The sequence below is a fragment of the Glandiceps talaboti genome, chromosome 4 (assembly GCF_964340395.1).
Source record: "Glandiceps talaboti chromosome 4, keGlaTala1.1, whole genome shotgun sequence".
Lineage (NCBI taxonomy): Eukaryota > Metazoa > Hemichordata > Enteropneusta > Spengelidae > Glandiceps > Glandiceps talaboti.
In genome coordinates this window covers 1,993,102-2,016,765 of record NC_135552.1, presented here as the reverse complement: position 1 = coordinate 2,016,765, position 23,664 = coordinate 1,993,102, and the positions used below count along the sequence as shown (strand labels likewise).

General features: G+C 31.6%; 1 protein-coding gene across 1 annotated transcript in view; it reads right to left on the bottom strand.

The window, feature by feature from the left end:
* Window positions 1-23,664, bottom strand: part of LOC144433841 (NSFL1 cofactor p47-like) — a 75,854-nt gene that overhangs the window by 11,163 nt on the left and 41,027 nt on the right. The window contains exons 5-6 of the mRNA XM_078122221.1: window positions 18,533-18,695; window positions 5,447-5,556 (exon numbers count right to left, since the gene is read on the bottom strand). Coding sequence (XP_077978347.1) covers window positions 5,447-5,556; window positions 18,533-18,695 — 273 coding nt within the window. The remainder of the gene's footprint in view (window positions 1-5,446; window positions 5,557-18,532; window positions 18,696-23,664) is intronic.

Sequence of the window (23,664 nt, the reverse complement as noted above, 5' to 3'; positions counted from 1 at the left end):
ATGAGAATACATTAAGAGAATGCATATCATGAGAATACATTAAGAGAATGCGTATCATGAGAATACATTAAGAAAATGCGTATCATGAGAATACATTAAGAAAATGCATATCATGAGAATACATTAAGAGAATGCATATCGTGAGAATACATTAAGAGAATGCATATCGTGAGAATACATTAAGAGAATGCATATCATGAGAATACATTAAGAGAATGCATATCATGAGAATACATTAAGAGAATGCATATCATGAGAATACATTAAGAGAATGCATATCATGAGAATACATTAAGAGAATGCATATCATGAGAATACATTAAGAGAATGCATATCATGAGAATACATTAAGAGAATGCATATCGTGAGAATACATTAATAGAATGCATATCGTGAGAATACATTAAGAGAATGCATATCGTGAGAATACATTAAGAGAATGCATATCGTGAGAATACATTAAGAGAATGCATATCATGAGAATACATTAAGAGAATGCATATCATGAGAATACATTAAGAGAATGCATATCGTGAGAATACATTAAGAGAATGCATATCGTGAGAATACATTAAGAGAATGCATATCATGAGAATACATTAAGAGAATGCATATCATGAGAATACATTAAGAGAATGCATATCGTGAGAATACATTAAGAGAATGCATATCATGAGAATACATTAAGAGAATGCATATCGTGAGAATACATTAAGAGAATGCATATCGTGAGAATACATTAAGAGAATGCATATCATGAGAATACATTAAGAGAATGCATATCATGAGAATACATTACGAGAATGCATATCGTGAGAATACATTAAGAAAATGCATATCATGAGAATACATTAAGAGAATGCATATCATGAGAATACATTAAGAGAATGTGTATCATGAGAATACATTAAGAGAATGCGTATCATGAGAATACATTAAGAGAATGCATATCGTGAGAATACATTAAGAAAATGCATATCATGAGAATACATTAAGAGAATGCATATCATGAGAATACATTAAGAAAATGCATATCATGAGAATACATTAAGAAAATGCATATCATGAGAATACATTAAGAAAATGCATATCATGAGAATACATTAAGAAAATGCATATCATGAGAATACATTAAGAGAATGCGTATCATGAGAATACATTAAGAGAATGCATATCATGAGAATACATTAAGAGAATGCATATCGTGAGAATACATTAAGAGAATGCATATCGTGAGAATACATTAAGAGAATGCATATCATGAGAATACATTAAGAGAATGCGTATCATGAGAATACATTACGAGAATGCATATCGTGAGAATACATTAAGAAAATGCATATCATGAGAATACATTAAGAGAATGCATATCATGAGAATACATTAAGAGAATGTGTATCATGAGAATACATTAAGAGAATGCGTATCATGAGAATACATTAAGAGAATGCATATCGTGAGAATACATTAAGAAAATGCATATCATGAGAATACATTAAGAGAATGCATATCATGAGAATACATTAAGAAAATGCATATCATGAGAATACATTAAGAAAATGCATATCATGAGAATACATTAAGAAAATGCATATCATGAGAATACATTAAGAGAATGCGTATCATGAGAATACATTAAGAGAATGCATATCATGAGAATACATTAAGAGAATGCATATCGTGAGAATACATTAAGAGAATGCATATCGTGAGAATACATTAATACAATTTCCACCATAAGAATACATTAATACAATATACACCATGAGAACACTTTAATACAAAATAAACCATGAGAATACATTAGGAGAATGTATATCGTGAGAATACATTAATACAATTTCCACCATGAGAATACATTAATACAATATACACCATGAGAACACTTTAATACAAAATAAACCATGAGAATACATTAAGAGAATGCATATCGTGAGAATACATTAATACAATATACACCATGAGAATACATTAATACAATATACACCATGAGAACACTTAAATACAATATTCACCATGAGAACACATTAAGAAAGTGCATATCGTGAGAATACATTAATACAATATACACCATGAGAATACATTAATACAATATACACCATGAGAATACATTAAGAGAATGCATATCGTGAGAATACATTAATACAATTTCCACCATGAGAATACATTAATACAATATACACCATGAGAACACTTAAATACAATATACACCATGAGAACACATTAAGAAAGTGCATATCGTGAGAATACATTAATACAATATACACCATGAGAATACATTAATACAATATACACCATGAGAATACATTAATACAATATACACTGTGAGAATACATTAATACAATATACACCATGAGAATACATTAATACAATATACACCATGAGAATACATTAATACAATATACACCATGAGAATACATTAATACAATATACACTGTGAGAATACATTAATACAATATACACTGTGAGAACACTTTAATACAATATACACTGTGAGAATACATTAATACAATATACACCATGAGAATACATTAATACAATATACACCATGAGAAAACATTAATACAATATACACCATGAGAATATATTAATACAATATACACCATCCAGTTTTTCTAATCTGTATTTAATCGTACTACACTAGATGTAAATGGATTTTTTTCTGTCATACTTCAGGTACTAAATGTACCTACATGCTATACATCATTAAAGTGCTACTGCAATTCTATTTCTTTCTTTACACTAATATGTTCATACTGCCCCCTAATGACAGGCATGTATGATTAAATGTTGATTTACTGCATGCGTCATATAGAAATGGGAGGGGGAAAATCTGTACCTCCCAGCCTGCTTCCTTCGACTTTTTTCGTGTTTCCAGAATATGCCGAGCACTCACGTGTTAGCAAAGCCAAAGGTGTTGTTTACATTTGTAATATTACGTCATCCTTGAGGCCAACCTTGTCTTGGTGTTGTTAGCCTAGCGGTTCACTTTGGCAGTACCGTTAGTCGACAATGGTTCAACGTTGTGTTTTCAGAGGCTGCAGTAACACAAAGAGTGATTCGATAACCTTACATTTGGCACACATAAAGGATATAAACTAAAATTTTAGTATTCAAAATTTGGTGTTGTTTCGAGCATTATGAACCTATTTTGTCAGCCACGGTAAATTCAACACAGACGTACGTATGTACCCACAATCACTAACTTGAGAACTTGCAAGGTCAGATTGAAATCTGTACGAAATATAGACCACATAAGGTAGAGACACCAAATTTGGCACAGATAATGAATATAAACTAAAATTTTAGTCCTGAAAATTTTGTGTTGTTTCAACTTCAAGCATCGCAACACACCTTGCCGCAGGACAAAGTTCGACACAGACACAACACAGCTACAATCATTAGCATCGACCATAATTTGACAACTTGCAAATTTCCTGCTATAACATTTATTCAATATAAATACGCATTGTATGGGTTGATAAATACAGAATAAGAAAATTTTTAAAAATCCCTACATCTGAAAACACAAGAAATTACACTATTAACCCAGACTTAATTCAGAAAAGTCCCAAACCTGAATGTCAATATCGCGTCCGAGGTGCTAGATGCTAGATGTGGACCGGGGTTGTTGACTTTCGCCAAAGTGCATCAAGCATGTAAGAGTTGCATTCATAATACACTACAGTGTAGGCCTATTACAATTCCGGGAACATGATGTAGGCTACCATGTCATGTCAAAACACACTCCAATACATGCAGATCACAGTCACAGCACGTGAATTTACGAGTATTTAGGTAGAAAGTGACAGAACAGTGATGTGCAACATGACGAACCAGACATGATATTATACGAGCATTTGCGTTGGTGCATTGCCGCCCACAATACTATAATATGGATGACACATCGAAATGTATGTACAAGATACACATGGATAATATACTGCATGTAAACTCTATCATCCTGAATATTGCCTTTTAGTATGACGAACTCTTTCCATTTACAACAAGTCATTGAAAATGACATACTCCCCGCTATGATTGGGTTTTAAGGAACTGGCAGTTTATGTTGTCATTTTCAAACCTGGTTAATGTTGTTTGGCCTCATATGGTTGTTTTTGATATCACTACTCTGTTCAAGCATGTCTCAGTTATGGCTTTGGACATGAAAACTGCGCCAACAAAATGGCTGCCAGGCAGCCATATCGGATTGTATCACGACGAAAATTGATATGCACATGTATGCCACAGAACACTGTGCTAATACCAACTTTGAATGAGATCTGTTCAAGCATGTCTGAGTTATGGCTTTGGACATTGAAAATTCGCAAACAAAATGGCTGCCAGGCAGCCATATTGGATTGTATCATGACAACAATGAATATGCACATGTATGTCATAGAACACTGTCCTAATACCAACTTTGAACGAGATCTGTTCAAGCATGTCTGAGTTATGGCTTTGAACATGGAAAATTCGCAAGCAAAATGGCTGCTAGGCGGCCATATTGGATTGTATCATAAAACAAATCGACGTGCATATGTATGCCATAGTATATTGCCCCTGTACCAAGTTTGAAAAAAATCGGTCCAGGCAACTTCAAGAAACGGCTGCGGACGGACGGACACACACACAGACAGACGGAACCCAATCCATAAGTCCCTGTCTGGACTTTGTCCGGCGGAGACTAACAAAGTCAACCTCCATGAAGTGAAGAAGCCAAAGCTAGCAAAGGTCAATTTGTATTACTAGCATGTAACAAAGGACGCGTCGCGTCGCCGTCACTCAAACATTCTTTTTCGATGTGCCACTTTGCTTAGAAAGCACTGGAGTGAATTGAATACCACGGAACACGACTACACAACAACACATTGTAAAGACATACTAGTACCAGACAGGACAGGACACTATAGAAGACAACTTTAATACCAATTCTTGTTTAAAAGTCTGTCTTGATCTTGTGTACAGGTGGCCTGTTAAGATCATCATTGCCGGAACCACCCGTCGAACTTTCACTTGTACCATCCGGTTCAAAGGAATAGGGTTCAATAATACCGTCAAAGATGAAAGCTAGGCCGTGATCCTCTTCACTTGAAAAATCTGATGAACATTCGCCGTCCCGTTCGAAAGATACAGTTTCTAGAACTTGTTGTTGTGACTGAGCCTCTATAGCAATGCATGTTAGGAAGGTGAAGTTCAAGGTTATGTGTTCCTACTATGACGACATAACAGGAATGCTTTCATATGCAAATATAAATACTCGCTCAGCAGAAGGTGTCATGAATGTGGAAGCAGCATAATTTCTAACAAGATTTTCACTATTCATGGTCACTTTTTTCTCCTCAACACTATAGAAATGTGTTAAGTGGCTATTTTTTATTGATTTGATGAAAAGTGAAAAATAGAATTGCAGTGGCCCTTTAAATACAAAGTGATTATAGCTTACCCATTTGTAACTGCATTTAAAAATTCTGCATTGTTTGGATCTTTGTATGACCTCATATCTCCATCATCAACACTGAATCCATTTTTCCATAATTTTAAAACTACATGCATCTGTGGGAATAATCACATTACAGGATATAATTTAAGTTTCAATACTTGCTTTGAACGGCATACACTATGACTGGTAATTACAATTCAATACAGTCTGCTTAGGTCAAAGGTCAATTAAAATACTTGGTTCTGATTATATATTTTTCAATATTAGATTTTGGGCAGGTGGCAATAACTCTCTTTCTTAATGTTTAGTTTTTTTTCTGAAACCACATATTGTAACGGCATTATGACTCCTAAGTGGTTATTACTTTTAGATAGTTTTGAATATTTATGACTCCTAAGTGGTTATTACTTTTAGATAGTTTTGAATATTTATGACTCCTAAGTGGTTATTACTTTTAGATAGTTTTGAATATTTATGACTCCTAAGTGGTTACTACTTTTAGATAGTTTTGAATATTTATGACTCCTAAGTGGTTATTACTTTTAGATAGTTTTGAATATTTATGACTCCTAAGTGGTTACTACTTTTAGATAGTTTTGAATATTTATGACTCCTAAGTGGTTACTACTTTTAGATAGTTTTGAATATTTATGACTCCTAAGTGGTTACTACTTTTAGATAGTTTTGAATATTTATGACTCCTAAGTGGTTATTACTTTTAGATAGTTTTGAATATTTATGACTCCTAAGTGGTTATTACTTTTAGATAGTTTTGAATATTTATGACTCCTAAGTGGTTATTACTTTTAGATAGTTTTGAATATTTATGACTCCTAAGTGGTTATTACTTTTAGATAGTTTTGAATATTTATGACTCCTAAGTGGTTACTACTTTTAGATAGTTTTGAATATTTATGACTCCTAAGTGGTTATTACTTTTAGATAGTTTTGAATATTTATGACTCCTAAGTGGTTACTACTTTTAGATAGTTTTGAATATTTATGACTCCTAAGTGGTTACTACTTTTAGATAGTTTTGAATATTTATGACTCCTAAGTGGTTACTACTTTTAGATAGTTTTGAATATTTATGACTCCTAAGTGATTACTACTTTTAGATAGTTTTGAATATTTATGACTCCTAAGTGGTTATTACTTTTAGATAGTTTTGAATATTTATGACTCCTAAGTGGTTACTACTTTTAGATAGTTTTGAATATATATGACTCCTAAGTGGTTATTACTTTTAGATAGTTTTGAATATTTATGACTCCTAAGTGGTTACTACTTTTAGATAGTTTTGAATATTTATGACTCCTAAGTGGTTACTACTTTTAGATAGTTTTGAATATTTATGACTCCTAAGTGGTTACTACTTTTAGATAGTTTTGAATATTTATGACTCCTAAGTGGTTACTACTTTTAGATAGTTTTGAATATTTATGACTCCTAAGTGGTTATTACTTTTAGATAGTTTTGAATATTTGACTCCTAAGTGGTTACTACTTTTAGATAGTTTTGAATATTTATGACTCCTAAGTGGTTATTACTTTTAGATAGTTTTGAATATTTATGACTCCTAAGTGGTTATTACTTTTAGATAGTTTTGAATATTTATGACTCCTAAGTGGTTATTACTTTTAGATAGTTTTGAATATTTATGACTCCTAAGTGGTTATTACTTTTAGATAGTTTTGAATATTTATGACTCCTAAGTGGTTACTACTTTTAGATAGTTTTGAATATTTATGACTCCTAAGTGATTACTACTTTTAGATAGTTTTGAATATTTATGACTCCTAAGTGGTTATTACTTTTAGATAGTTTTGAATATTTATGACTCCTAAGTGGTTATTACTTTTAGATAGTTTTGAATATTTATGACTCCTAAGTGGTTATTACTTTTAGATAGTTTTGAATATTTATGACTCCTAAGTGGTTACTACTTTTAGATAGTTTTGAATATTTATGACTCCTAAGTGATTACTACTTTTAGATAGTTTTGAATATTTATGACTCCTAAGTGGTTACTACTTTTAGATAGTTTTGAATATTTATGACTCCTAAGTGGTTACTACTTTTAGATAGTTTTGAATATTTATGACTCCTAAGTGGTTACTACTTTTAGATAGTTTTGAATATTTATGACTCCTAAGTGGTTACTACTTTTAGATAGTTTTGAATATTTATGACTCCTAAGTGGTTATTACTTTTAGATAGTTTTGAATATTTATGACTCCTAAGTGGTTACTACTTTTAGATAGTTTTGAATATTTATGACTCCTAAGTGGTTACTACTTTTAGATAGTTTTGAATATTTATGACTCCTAAGTGGTTATTACTTTTAGATAGTTTTGAATATTTATGACTCCTAAGTGGTTACTACTTTTAGATAGTTTTGAATATTTATGACTCCTAAGTGGTTATTACTTTTAGATAGTTTTGAATATTTATGACTCCTAAGTGGTTATTACTTTTAGATAGTTTTGAATATTTATGACTCCTAAGTGATTACTACTTTTAGATAGTTTTGAATATTTATGACTCCTAAGTGGTTATTACTTTTAGATAGTTTTGAATATTTATGACTCCTAAGTGGTTACTACTTTTAGATAGTTTTGAATATATATGACTCCTAAGTGGTTATTACTTTTAGATAGTTTTGAATATTTATGACTCCTAAGTGGTTACTACTTTTAGATAGTTTTGAATATTTATGACTCCTAAGTGGTTACTACTTTTAGATAGTTTTGAATATTTATGACTCCTAAGTGGTTACTACTTTTAGATAGTTTTGAATATTTATGACTCCTAAGTGGTTACTACTTTTAGATAGTTTTGAATATTTATGACTCCTAAGTGGTTATTACTTTTAGATAGTTTTGAATATTTGACTCCTAAGTGGTTACTACTTTTAGATAGTTTTGAATATTTATGACTCCTAAGTGGTTATTACTTTTAGATAGTTTTGAATATTTATGACTCCTAAGTGGTTATTACTTTTAGATAGTTTTGAATATTTATGACTCCTAAGTGGTTACTACTTTTAGATAGTTTTGAATATTTATGACTCCTAAGTGGTTACTACTTTTAGATAGTTTTGAATATTTATGACTCCTAAGTGGTTACTACTTTTAGATAGTTTTGAATATTTATGACTCCTAAGTGGTTACTACTTTTAGATAGTTTTGAATATTTATGACTCCTAAGTGGTTACTACTTTTAGATAGTTTAAAATATTTATGACTCCTAAGTGGTTACTACTTTTAGATAGTTTTGAATATTTATGACTCCTAAGTGGTTACTACTTTTAGATAGTTTAAAATATTTATGACTCCTAAGTGGTTACTACTTTTAGATAGTTTTGAATATTTATGACTCCTAAGTGGTTACTACTTTTAGATAGTTTTGAATATTTATGACTCCTAAGTGGTTATTACTTTTAGATAGTTTTGAATATTTATGACTCCTAAGTGGTTACTACTTTTAGATAGTTTTGAATATTTATGACTCCTAAGTGGTTATTACTTTTAGATAGTTTTGAATATTTATGACTCCTAAGTGGTTACTACTTTTAGATAGTTTTGAATATTTATGACTCCTAAGTGGTTACTACTTTTAGATAGTTTTGAATATTTATGACTCCTAAGTGGTTATTACTTTTAGATAGTTTTGAATATTTATGACTCCTAAGTGGTTATTACTTTTAGATAGTTTTGAATATTTATGACTCCTAAGTGGTTATTACTTTTAGATAGTTTAAAATATTTATGACTCTTAAGTGATTATTACTTTTAGATAGTTTTGAATATTTATGACTCCTAAGTGGTTATTACTTTTAGATAGTTTTGAATATTTATGACTCCTAAGTGGTTATTACTTTTAGATAGTTTTGAATATTTATGACTCCTAAGTGGTTACTACTTTTAGATAGTTTTGAATATTTATGACTCCTAAGTGGTTACTACTTTTAGATAGTTTTGAATATTTATGACTCCTAAGTGGTTATTACTTTTAGAGTTTAAAATATTTATGACTCCTAAGTGGTTACTACTTTTAGATAGTTTAAAATATTTATGACTCCTAAGTGATTACTACTTTTAGATAGTTTTGAATATTTATGACTCCTAAGTGGTTACTACTTTTAGATAGTTTAAAATATTTATGACTCCTAAGTGATTACTACTTTTAGATAGTTTTGAATATTTATGACTCCTAAGTGGTTACTACTTTTAGATAGTTTTGAATATTTATGACTCCTAAGTGGTTACTACTTTTAGATAGTTTTGAATATATTTATGACTCCTAAGTGGTTACTACTTTTAGATAGTTTTGAATATATTTATGACTCCTAAGTGGTTATTACTTTTAGATAGTTTTGAATATTTATGACTCCTAAGTGGTTATTACTTTTAGATAGTTTTGAATATTTATGACTCCTAAGTGGTTATTACTTTTAGATAGTTTTGAATATTTATGACTCCTAATTGATTACTACTTTTAGATAGTTTAAAATATTTATGACTCCTAAGTGGTTATTTCTTTTAGATAGTCTTGAATATTCAGTGTACATCTAATACATATGTATGTGTATTAAGTCCCATCAGACACAAGTGGACAAGAGTGAGAACAATAGAGGTGACGAAGAATTTCAGTTTGGTGTTTTTTGGCAATTGTGGAAAAGACATGTGATGTGAAATTATGAAATGACTCTCCAGTGGAATACAATCATGGGCCACAGGAATGAAGCAAACACTAAAACTTTTGAGTATGGATAAGGTCTGGACAGCTGAACCAAACCACTCCAACAGTGAAAACCTAATTGCTAGATTTAAAGAAAAGTTTCTTCTCCACAAAAATATAATGGACACAATGCAGGACAACAAGGACAAACAACATAACCAGATTTAAACTGAATGCCTCCCATAAGGGAATCACTAATTATGCAAACAAATCATTAAACTAAAAAAACTATGGTAACAGGCTTTGTTTTTTGGACAAGCGTGCTTTCTTAGGTGAATGTATGTAAGAGTGTATGATACTACTTAATGCAGTCTTAAGATATAGCCTAATTACTGAAAATCATTAATTATGCAAATTATTCATTAACAGTGTAAGGTACATCAACTAACTTTATAGGACATACACAATTTGTTATGGTTAATGTATGTACTGAATTGTGTTAAAATTGAAGGATGCAGTTGTAAGATATAGCTTAATTACCAAGAATCATTAATTATGCAAATTATTCATTAACACTGAAAGGTACACCAACAAACTTTACAGGACATATGCGATTGTTATGGTTAACGTGTGTACTGAATTATATTGGAATTGAAGTATGTAATCTTAAGATATAGCCTAATTACTGAAAATCATTAATTATGCAAATTATTCATTAACACTGTATGGTGCATCAACACACTTGATAGGTCATATGCGTTTTCTTATGGTTAATGTGTGTACTAAATTATGATGAATTTGAAGAATGTATTCTTAAGATATAGCCTAATTACCAAAAATAATTAATTATGCAAATTATTCATTAACGCTCTAAGATACATCAAGGAATTTTATAGGACAAATGTATGTTGTTATGTTTAACGAATATACTAAATTATATTGAAATTGAAGTATGCAGTCTTAAGATATTGCGTAATTAGTTGATTTCATTAATATGCAAATTTCTCTAATTAAACATTAACAGATCTGGCTCAAAACCTAATCAGGTCTAGCCTTTACCCTAAAGATTATATATCCCAAATTTCATTACAATTGAGCTAGCCAATTTTTAGAAAATGATGACACAGACAGACAGACAGACAGACAGACAGACACACAGACAGACATTCCCCTTTTAATACCTCCCGTACCCTTACGGGTGGTAAAAACAAACTATGTACATATAGACAAATATAGACAAATTAAAACTGATATGAACTTTGAAAACTATTTAGATGACATTAAAAACCCACAATACAGATCAGCAATGACAAAACTTAGAGTAAGTGCACATATTTTACATATAGAAACTGGAAGATACACAAACACCACCTTATCAAGCAGGACATGCCCTGTATGTAAACAAGGTGAAATAGAAGACGAGGAACATTTTTTATTATGCTGTACAGGATATCAAAATGAAAGGAGAGAACTCTTTAACAAATTAAATATATATTCTGGAACAAGCATGGATAATCTCATAAAGATTCTCAAAATGAAAGTCACAAATAAATTAGTTGAAATAAGCAAATTTATTCAACAAGGATTCAAAATTCGAGAATATCATTTGAACAAAAATATACCAGTTGCCTCGTGATATACATTCAACAATTACATTTACATCACTATCTGTATAATCAATATGCTGTGTTGATTTTCACATTGTGAAATTACTGGTTTTTTGTGTATGGTCAATACAAGCATTTTCTTTTTACTTTATTGTACTGTACTGATATTTGGAATTATAGATAAGGTTACAATAAAGTTTATTATTATTATTATTATTATACATACTTACTTTTAATTCCTATATCTCAATGGTATAGAAATATATGTGTTATATAAATGGTATGACCAGTATACTTACATACTTACTTTTAATTCCTATATCTCAATGGTATAGAAATATATGTGCCATATAAATGGTATGACCAGTATACTTAAATACTTACTTTTAATTCCTATATCTCAATGGTATAGAAATATATGTGCTATATAAATGGTATGACCAGTATACTTACATACTTACTTTTAATTCCTATATCTCAATGGTATAGAAATATATGTGCTATATAAATGGTATGATCAGTATACTTACATACTTACTTTTAATTCCTATATCTCAATGGTATAGAAATATATGTGCTATATAAATGGTATGATCAGTATACTTACATATTTACTTTTAATTCCTATATCTCAATGGTATAGAAATATATGTGCTATATAAATGGTATGACCAGTATACTTACATACTTACTTTTAATTCCTATATCTCAATGGTATATAAATATATGTGCTATATAAATGGTATGACCAGTATACTTACACACTTACTTTAATTCCTATATCTCAATGGTATATAAATATATGTGCTATATAAATGGTATGACCAGTATACTTATATACTTACTTTTAATTCCTATATCTCAATGGTATATAAATATATGTGCTATATAAATGGTATGACCAGTATATTTACATACTTACTTTTAATTCCTATATCTCAATGGTATATAAATATATGAGCTATATAAATGGTATGACCAGTATACTTAATATACTTACTTTTAATTCCTATATCTCAATGGTATAGAAATATATGTGCTATATAAATGGTATGACCAGTATACTTATATACTTACTTTTAATTCCTATATCTCAATGGTATATAAATATATGAGCTATGTAAATGGTATGACCAGTATACTTACATACTTACTTTTAATTCCTATATCTCAATGGTATATAAATATATGTGCTATATAAATGGTATGACCAGTATACTTATATACTTACTTTTAATTCCTATATCTCAATGGTATAGAAATATATGTGCTATATAAATGGTATGACCAGTATACTTACATACTTACTTTTAATTCCTATATCTCAATGGTATGTAAATATATGAGCTATATAAATGGTATGACCAGTATACTTACATACTTACTTTTAATTCCTATATCTCAATGGTATATAAATATATGTGCTATATAAATGGTATGACCAGTATACTTATATACTTACTTTTAATTCCTATATCTCAATGGTATATAAATATATGTGCTATATAAATGGTATGACCAGTATACTTACATACTTACTTTTAATTCCTATATCTCAATGGTATATAAATATATGTGCCATATAAATGGTATGACCAGTATACTTACACACTTACTTTTAATTCCTATATCTCAATGGTATGTAAATATATGAGCTATATAAATGGTATGACCAGTATACTTACATACTTACTTTTAATTCCTATATCTCAATGGTATATAAATATATGTGCTATATAAATGGTATGACCAGTATACTTATATACTTACTTTTAATTCCTATATCTCAATGGTATGTAAATATATGTGCTATATAAATGGTATGACCAGTATACTTACATACTTACTTTTAATTCCTATATCTCAATGGTATAGAAATATATGTGCTATATAAATGGTATGACCAGTATACTTACATACTTACTTTTAATTCCTATATCTCAATGGTATATAAATATATGTGCTATATAAATGGTATGACCAGTATACTTATATACTTACTTTTAATTCCTATATCTCAATGGTATGTAAATATATGTGCTATATAAATGGTATGACCAGTATACTTACATACTTACTTTTAATTCCTATATCTCAATGGTATATAAATATATGAGCTATATAAATGGTATGACCAGTATACTTAAATACTTACTTTTAATTCCTATATTCCAATGGTATATAAATATATGTGCTATATAAATGGTATGACCAGTATACTTACATACTTACTTTTAATTCCTATATCTCAATGGTATATAAATATATGTGCTATATAAATGGTATGACCAGTATACTTACATACTTACTTTTAATTCCTATATCTCAATGGTATAGAAATATATGTGCTATATAAATGGTATGACCAGTATACTTAATATACTTACTTTTAATTCCTATATCTCAATGGTATATAAATATATGAGCTATATAAATGGTATGACCAGTATACTTATATACTTACTTTTAATTCCTATATCTCAATGGTATATAAATATATGTGCCATATAAATGGTATGACCAGTATACTTACATACTTACTTTTAATCCCTATATCTCAATGGTATATAAATATATGTGCTATATAAATGGTATGACCAGTATACTTACATACTTACTTTTAATTCCTATATCTCAATGGTATGTAAATATATGTGCTATATAAATGGTATGACCAGTATACTTACATACTTACTTTTAATTCCTATATCTCAATGGTATGTAAATATATGTGCTATATAAATGGTATGACCAGTATACTTACATACATACTTTTAATTCCTATATCTCAATGGTATATAAATATATGTGCTATATAAATGGTATGACCAGTATACTTACATACTTACTTTTAATTCCTATATCTCAATGGTATATAAATATATGTGCTATATAAATGGTATGACCAGTATACTTACATACTTACTCAGTGTTCTGCCGAGGCCGCGGCCTTGCGACATTGGCCCCCTAAAATTACAAATGGCGCAACAATTTTCCCACCTTGCGTCAATTTGGCGCATTCATTTTACGGCAGACACCTAAGTCCAGGGCAAACCCCTGCCCTGGCCGGCGTCAATCCCACAAAAAAGTATACTGACTCCGTAAGCGACAGTTTTGTTGACATCATATAAGATGCAGTGACAACGCGCAGTTCTATTGTTAACATGCAAACAAATTGATTAAAATGAAACAAAAAGATACAACTTTGATAAAACATAATCTTCAATTGAAACATTAGAGGGAGTAGATGAGACGCCGAAATGGACGTCTCTCTTCACATGTTTTGTCTACCGACGCATCACTGTCTCGACCTCTGACCTACTCACTGACGTGTGTGAAACACTGAACTTGCTACGGGAAATCGGAACATCTCTCTGCCACATAAGCCTTAGGAAACCAAATTTTATGGGACAGGTTGTGATTTTCATTTGTTGATGGGTTAAATTAATGGAAACAAAACTGAGTACATGTGTATTTTGATCCCGACAAAGCTGTGTTAGGGGATCGTGTTGCATGATGTTGACAGTGACACATGTGAATGTTGGGCACTGAATCAATGAGTGATCACTGGCATAACCACTCGAGACGGCCGATGCATGTGCGCCCGGTCAGACATGAAGAATGAACTCAGATGAAATAAGAAAATAATTACAGTTGTATTTACAAAGCATCCTAACTTTGACGTTGTTGATAGTTTTAGTTCAAGATCTCTGAGTTTCAAGGACACCTAATGTCAGCTTTCCGTATCAAGTTTACGGTATGTAACTAATGCTGTCATTTGATATAGCAGGACCAAATCATGTTACACAGCCAGTGATGGTAATTAATAAAAATAAATTATTTGAAAGTTTGTTTGACTGTATTATTTGTAAGTTTTTTGTTCACATTTGGTACTTTTTAAAGTCAGGGAGTTTATTTTCTTCAAAATGTTTTTTTTTAAAACTCTTGTCATGAATTTGAAGAGGGAATGATAAACACTGCAGTGTAACAGTTGTAAAAATGAAACAAGTGGTTACAAGATTAGGATTTCTCAAATTTTTTATTCAATCATATGTTCACTAATTTTGAAGTTGTTCTTTGTCCTTGTCTGAGAAAAGGAATCATAAATTTGAGCACTGCTATTCATTGATAGTCAGATTAAAAATTGTGACTACCTGGCTGTCCAATCTTTCTAAACAATATATAATATACTCTGTACATTTGTAGATATGACTTTAAATTACATAATTGTAATTGCCTTCTTTTTCTAAGGTGTAATGTGTAGTACACAATTTTCAAAAAATAGCTTACTGGGAACTGTTATTATGAATGGAATTTTTTTATGTAGTTGGGTAATAGTCTATGTGTAATGGAATATCTCAGACCACAGTATCTCTATAGTGGTCTGAGGTAATATATATAATTTCATAGACAATAAATAATTGACCCCACTCCCTGTCAAATGACCCCACTTTTTGCAACCAGGGGGGCCTTTGTCCCCACTAGTTGGAAACCTTGGCAGAACACTGCTTACTTTTAATTCCTATATCTCAATGGTATGTAAATATATGTGCTATATAAATGGTATGACCAGTATACTTACATACTTACTTTTAATTCCTATATCTCAATGGTATATAAATATATGAGCTATATAAATGGTATGACCAGTATACTTACATACTTACTTTTAATTCCTATATCTCAATGGTATGTAAATATATGTGCTATATAAATGGTATGACCAGTATACTTAGTATATACTTACTTTTAATTCCTATATCTCAATGGTATGTAAATATATGTGCTATATAAATGGTATGACCAGTATACTTATATACTTACTTTTAATTCCTATATCTCAATGGTATGTAAATATATGTGCTATATAAATGGTATGACCAGTATACTTACATACTTACTTTTAATTCCTATATCTCAATGGTATGTAAATATATGTGCTATATAAATGGTATGACCAGTATACTTATATACTTACTTTTAATTCCTATATCTCAATGGTATATAAATATATGAGCTATATAAATGGTATGACCAGTATACTTATATACTTACTTTTAATTCCTATATCTCAATGGTATATAAATATATGAGCTATATAAATGGTATGACCAGTATACTTACATACTTACTTTTAATTCCTATATCTCAATGGTATGTAAATATATGTGCTATATAAATGGTATGACCAGTATACTTATATACTTACTTTTAATTCCTATATCTCAATGGTATAGAAATATATGTGCTATATAAATGGTATGACCAGTATACTTATATACTTACTTTTAATTCCTATATCTCAATGGTATATAAATATATGTGCTATATAAATGGTATGACCAGTATACTTAATATACTTACTTTTAATTCCTATATCTCAATGGTATATAAATATATGTGCTATATAAATGGTATGACCAGTATACTTATATACTTACTTTTAATTCCTATATCTCAATGGTATATAAATATATGTGCTATATAAATGGTATGACCAGTATACTTATATACTTACTTTTAATTCCTATATCTCAATGGTATATAAATATATGTGCTATATAAATGGTATGACCAGTATACTTAATATACTTACTTTTAATTCCTATATCTCAATGGTATAGAAATATATGTGCTATATAAATGGTATGACCAGTATACTTACATACTTACTTTTAATTCCTATATCTCAATGGTATGTAAATATATGTGCTATATAAATGGTATGACCAGTATACTTATATACTTACTTTTAATTAATATATATCTATGGTATATAAATATATGTGCTATATAAATGGTATGACCAGTATACTTACATACTTACATTTAATTCCTATATCTCAATGGTATAGAAATATATGTGCTATATAAATGGTATGACCAGTATACTTACATACTTACTTTTAATTCCTATATCTCAATGGTATGTAAATATATGTGCTATATAAATGGTATGACCAGTATACTTACATACTTACTTTTAATTCCTATATCTCAATGGTATATAAATATATGAGCTATATAAATGGTATGACCAGTATACTTACATACTTACTTTTAATTCCTATATTCCAATGGTATATAAATATATGTGCTATATAAATGGTATGACCAGTATACTTACATACTTACTTTTAATTCCTATATCTCAATGGTATATAAATATATGTGCTATATAAATGGTATGACCAGTATACTTACATACTTACTTTTAATTCCTATATCTCAATGGTATAGAAATATATGTGCTATATAAATGGTATGACCAGTATAGTTACATACTTACTTTTAATTCCTATATCTCAATGGTATATAAATATATGTGCTATATAAATGGTATGACCAGTATACTTACATACTTACTTTTAATTCCTATATCTCAATGGTATAGAAATATATGTGCTATATAAATGGTATGACCAGTATACTTACATACTTACTTTTAATTCCTATATCTCAATGGTATATAAATATATGTGCTATATAAATGGTATGACCAGTATACTTATATACTTACATTTAATTCCTATATCTCAATGGTATAGAAATATATGTGCTATATAAATGGTATGACCAGTATACTTATATACTTACTTTTAATTCCTATATCTCAATGGTATATAAATATATGTGCTATATAAATGGTATGATCAGTATACTTACATACTTACTTTTAATTCCTATATCTCAATGGTATAGAAATATATGTGCTATATAAATGGTATGACCAGTATACTTACTTTTTAAAACGTTTATGGAGACAAAGAAAGTGATGATAAAATTATGAAGGACTCACATCTTTAGGTTTAGGTTGGAATGATCCAGCCGTGCCTGGTATAGGAGCAGTCTCACCCCCCTCAGTATCTCCTAACCTATACCCAGCACCTCTAAATAAAGGTCCTTGGGGCTGACTCCCACTTGGAGCAGGTGTTCCTGCTTCTACCTCCTGGGCACCGTGTCTGTTAGGATAAATACACCAAATTACAGTGATTTACAACAATGGTACATCAACTATCATCAATCAAAGTCAGACACAAACTAAAACTACAACTATTGCAGATCAACTATTGGTAAGCTGTGTTGACAGTGTTGGTACATCCCATCTCATTACATTCATAGTACAGTAGGACAACATTTCTGACAGTGTTGGTACATCTCACCTCATTACATTCATAGTACAGTAAGACAACATTTCTGACAGTGTTGGTACATCCCACCTCATTACATTCATAGTACAATAGGACAACATTTCTGACAGTGTTGGTACATCCCACCTCATTACATTCATAGTACAGTAAGACAACATTTCTGACAGTGTTGGTACATCTCACCTCATTACATTCATAGTACAGTAGGACAACATTTCTGACAGTGTTGGTACATCCCACCTCATTACATTCATAGTACAGTAAGACAACATTTCTGACAGTGTTGGTACATCTCACCTCATTACATTCATAGTACAGTAAGACAACATTTCTGACAGTGTTGGTACATCCCACCTCATTACATTCATAGTACAGTAAGACAACATTTCTGACAGTGTTGGTACATCTCACCTCATTACATTCATAGTACAGTAGGACAACATTTCTGACAGTGTTGGTACATCCCACCTCATTACATTCATAGTACAGTAAGACAACATTTCTGACAGTGTTGGTACATCCCACCTCATTACATTCATAGTACAATAGGACAACATTTCTGACAGTGTTGGTACATCCCACCTCATTACATTCATAGTACAATAGGACAACATTTCTGACAGTGTTGGTACATCCCACCTCATTACATTCATAGTACAATAGGACAACATTTCTGACAGTGTTGGTACATCCCACCTCATTACATTCATAGTACAATAGGACAACATTTCTGACAGTGTTGGTACATCCCACCTCATTACATTCATAGTACAGTAAGACAACATTTCTGACAGTGTTGGTACATCCCACCTCATTACATTCATAGTACAGTAGGACAATATTTCTGACAGTGTTGGTACATCCCACCTCATTACATTCATAGTACAGTAGGACAGCATTTTTGACAGTGTTGGTACATCCCACCTCATTACATTATAGTACAGTAGGACAACATTTCTGACAGTGTTGGTACATCTCACCTCATTACATTCATAGTACAGTAGGACAACATTTCTGACAGTATTGGTACATCCCACCTCATTACATTCATAGTACAGTAGGACAACATTTCTGACAGTGTTGGTACATCCCACCTCATTACATTCATAGTACAATAGGACAACATTTCTGACAGTGTTGGTACATCCCACCTCATTACATTCATAGTACAGTAGGACAACATTTCTGACAGTGTTGGTACATCCCACCTCATTACATTCATAGTACAGTAGGACAACATTTCTGACAGTGTTGGTACATCCCACCTCATTACATTCATAGTACAGTAAGACAACATTTCTGACAGTGTTGGTACATCCCACCTCATTACATTCATAGTACAATAGGACAACATTTCTGACAGTGTTGGTACATCCCACCTCATTACATTCATAGTACAGTAAGACAACATTTCTGACAGTGTTGGTACATCCCACCTCATTACATTCATAGTACAATAGGACAACATTTCTGACAGTGTTGGTACATCCCACCTCATTACATGCATAGTACAATAGGACAACATTTCTGACAGTGTTGGTACATCCCACCTCATTACATTCATAGTACAATAGGACAACATTTCTGACAGTGTTGGTACATCCCACCTCATTACATGCATAGTACAATAGGACAACATTTCTGACAGTGTTGGTACATCCCACCTCATTACATTCATAGTACAATAGGACAACATTTCTGACAGTGTTGGTACATCCCACCTCATTACATTCATAGTACAGTAAGACAACATTTCTGACAGTGTTGGTACATCCCACCTCATTACATTCATAGTACAGTAGGACAATATTTCTGACAGTGTTGGTACATCCCACCTCATTACATTCATAGTACAGTAGGACAACATTTCTGACAGTGTTGGTACATCCCACCTCATTACATTATAGTACAGTAGGACAACATTTCTGACAGTGTTGGTACATCTCACCTCATTACATTCATAGTACAGTAGGACAACATTTCTGACAGTGTTGGTACATCCCACCTCATTACATTCATAGTACAGTAGGACAACATTTCTGACAGTGTTGGTACATCCCACCTCATTACATTCATAGTACAATAGGACAACATTTCTGACAGTGTTGGTACATCCCACCTCATTACATTCATAGTACAGTAGGACAACATTTCTGACAGTGTTGGTACATCCCACCTCATTACATTCATAGTACAATAGGACAACATTTCTGACAGTGTTGGTACATCCCACCTCATTACATTCATAGTACAGTAAGACAACATTTCTGACAGTGTTGGTACATCCCACCTCATTACATTCATAGTACAATAGGACAACATTTCTGACAGTGTTGGTACATCCCACCTCATTACATTCATAGTACAGTAGGACAACATTTCTGACAGTGTTGGTACATCCCACCTCATTACATTCATAGTACAATAGGACAACATTTCTGACAGTGTTGGTACATCCCACCTCATTACATTCATAGTACAGTAGGACAACATTTTTGACAGTGTTGGTACATCCCACCTCATTACATTATAGTACAGTAGGACAACATTTCTGACAGTGTTGGTACATCCCACCTCATTACATTCATAGTACAATAGGACAACATTTCTGACAGTGTTGGTACATCCCACCTCATTACATTATAGTACAGTAGGACAACATTTCTGACAGTGTTGGTACATCCCACCTCATTACATTATAGTACAGTAGGACAATATTTCTGACAGTGTTGGTACATCTCACCTCATTACATTCATAGTACAGTAGGACAACATTTCTGACAGTGTTGGTACATCTCACCTCATTACATTCATAGTACAGTAGGACAATATTTCTGACAGTGTTGGTACATCCCACCTCATTACATTCATAGTACAGTAAGACAACATTTCTGACAGTGTTGGTACATCCCACCTCATTACATTCATAGTACAGTAGGACAACATTTCTGACAGTGTTGGTACATCTCACCTCATTACATTCATAGTACAGTAGGACAACATTTCTGACAGTGTTGGTACATCTCACCTCATTACATTCATAGTACAATAGGACAACATTTCTGACAGTGTTGGTACATCTCACCTCATTACATTCATAGTACAATAAGACAACATTTCTGACAGTGTTGGTACATCCCACCTCATTACATTCATAGTACAGTAGGACAACATTTCTGACAGTGTTGGTACATCCCACCTCATTACATTCATAGTACAGTAAGACAACATTTCTGACAGTGTTGGTACATCCCACCTCATTACATTATAGTACAGTAGGACAACATTTCTGACAGTGTTGGTATATCTCACCTCATTACATTCATAGTACAGTAGGACAACATTTCTGACAGTGTTGGTACATCTCACCTCATTACATTCATAGTACAGTAGGACAACATTTCTGACAGTGTTGGTACATCCCACCTCATTACATTCATAGTACAGTAGGACAACATTTCTGACAGTGTTGGTACATCTCACCTCATTACATTCATAGTACAATAGGACAACATTTCTGACAGTGTTGGTACATCTCACCTCATTACATTCATAGTACAATAGGACAATATTTCTGACAGTGTTGGTACATCCCACCTCATTACATTCATAGTACAATAAGACAATATTTCTGACAGTGTTGGTACATCTCACCTCATTACATTCATAGTACAATAGGACAACATTTCTGACAGTGTTGGTACATCTCACCTCATTACATTCATAGTACAGTAGGACAACATTTCTGACAGTGTTGGTACATCCCACCTCATTACATTCATAGTACAGTAGGCCAATATTTCTGACAGTGTTGGTACATCCCACCTCATTACATTCATAGTACAATAGGACAACATTTCTGACAGTGTTGGTACATCTCACCTCATTACATTCATAGTACAATAGGACAATATTTCTGACAGTGTTGGTACATCCCACCTCATTACATTCATAGTACAATAAGACAATATTTCTGACAGTGTTGGTACATCCCACCTCATTACATTCATAGTACAGTAGGACAACATTTCTGACAGTGTTGGTACATCCCACCTCATTACATTCATAGTACAGTAGGACAACATTTCTGACAGTGTTGGTACATCCCACCTCATTACATTCATAGTACAATAGGACAACATTTCTGACAGTGTTGGTACATCCCACCTCATTACATTCATAGTACAATAGGACAACATTTCTGACAGTGTTGGTACATCCCACCTCATTACATTCATAGTACAATAGGACAACATTTCTGACAGTGTTGGTACATCTCACCTCATTACATTCATAGTACAATAGGACAACATTTCTGACAGTGTTGGTACATCTCACCTCATTACATTCATAGTACAGTAGGACAACATTTCTGACAGTGTTGGTACATCCCACCTCATTACATTCATAGTACAGTATGACAACATTTCTGACAGTGTTGGTACATCTCACCTCATTACATTCATAGTACAATAAGACAACATTTCTGACAGTGTTGGTACATCTCACCTCATTACATTCATAGTACAATAGGACAACATTTCTGACAGTGTTGGTACATCTCACCTCATTACATTCATAGTACAGTAAGACAATATTTCTGACAGTGTTGGTACATCCCACCTCATTACATTCATAGTACAGTAGGACAACATTTCTGACAGTGTTGGTACATCTCACCTCATTACATTCATAGTACAATAGGACAACATTTCTGACAGTGTTGGTACATCCCACCTCATTACATTCATAGTACAGTAGGACAACATTTCTGACAGTG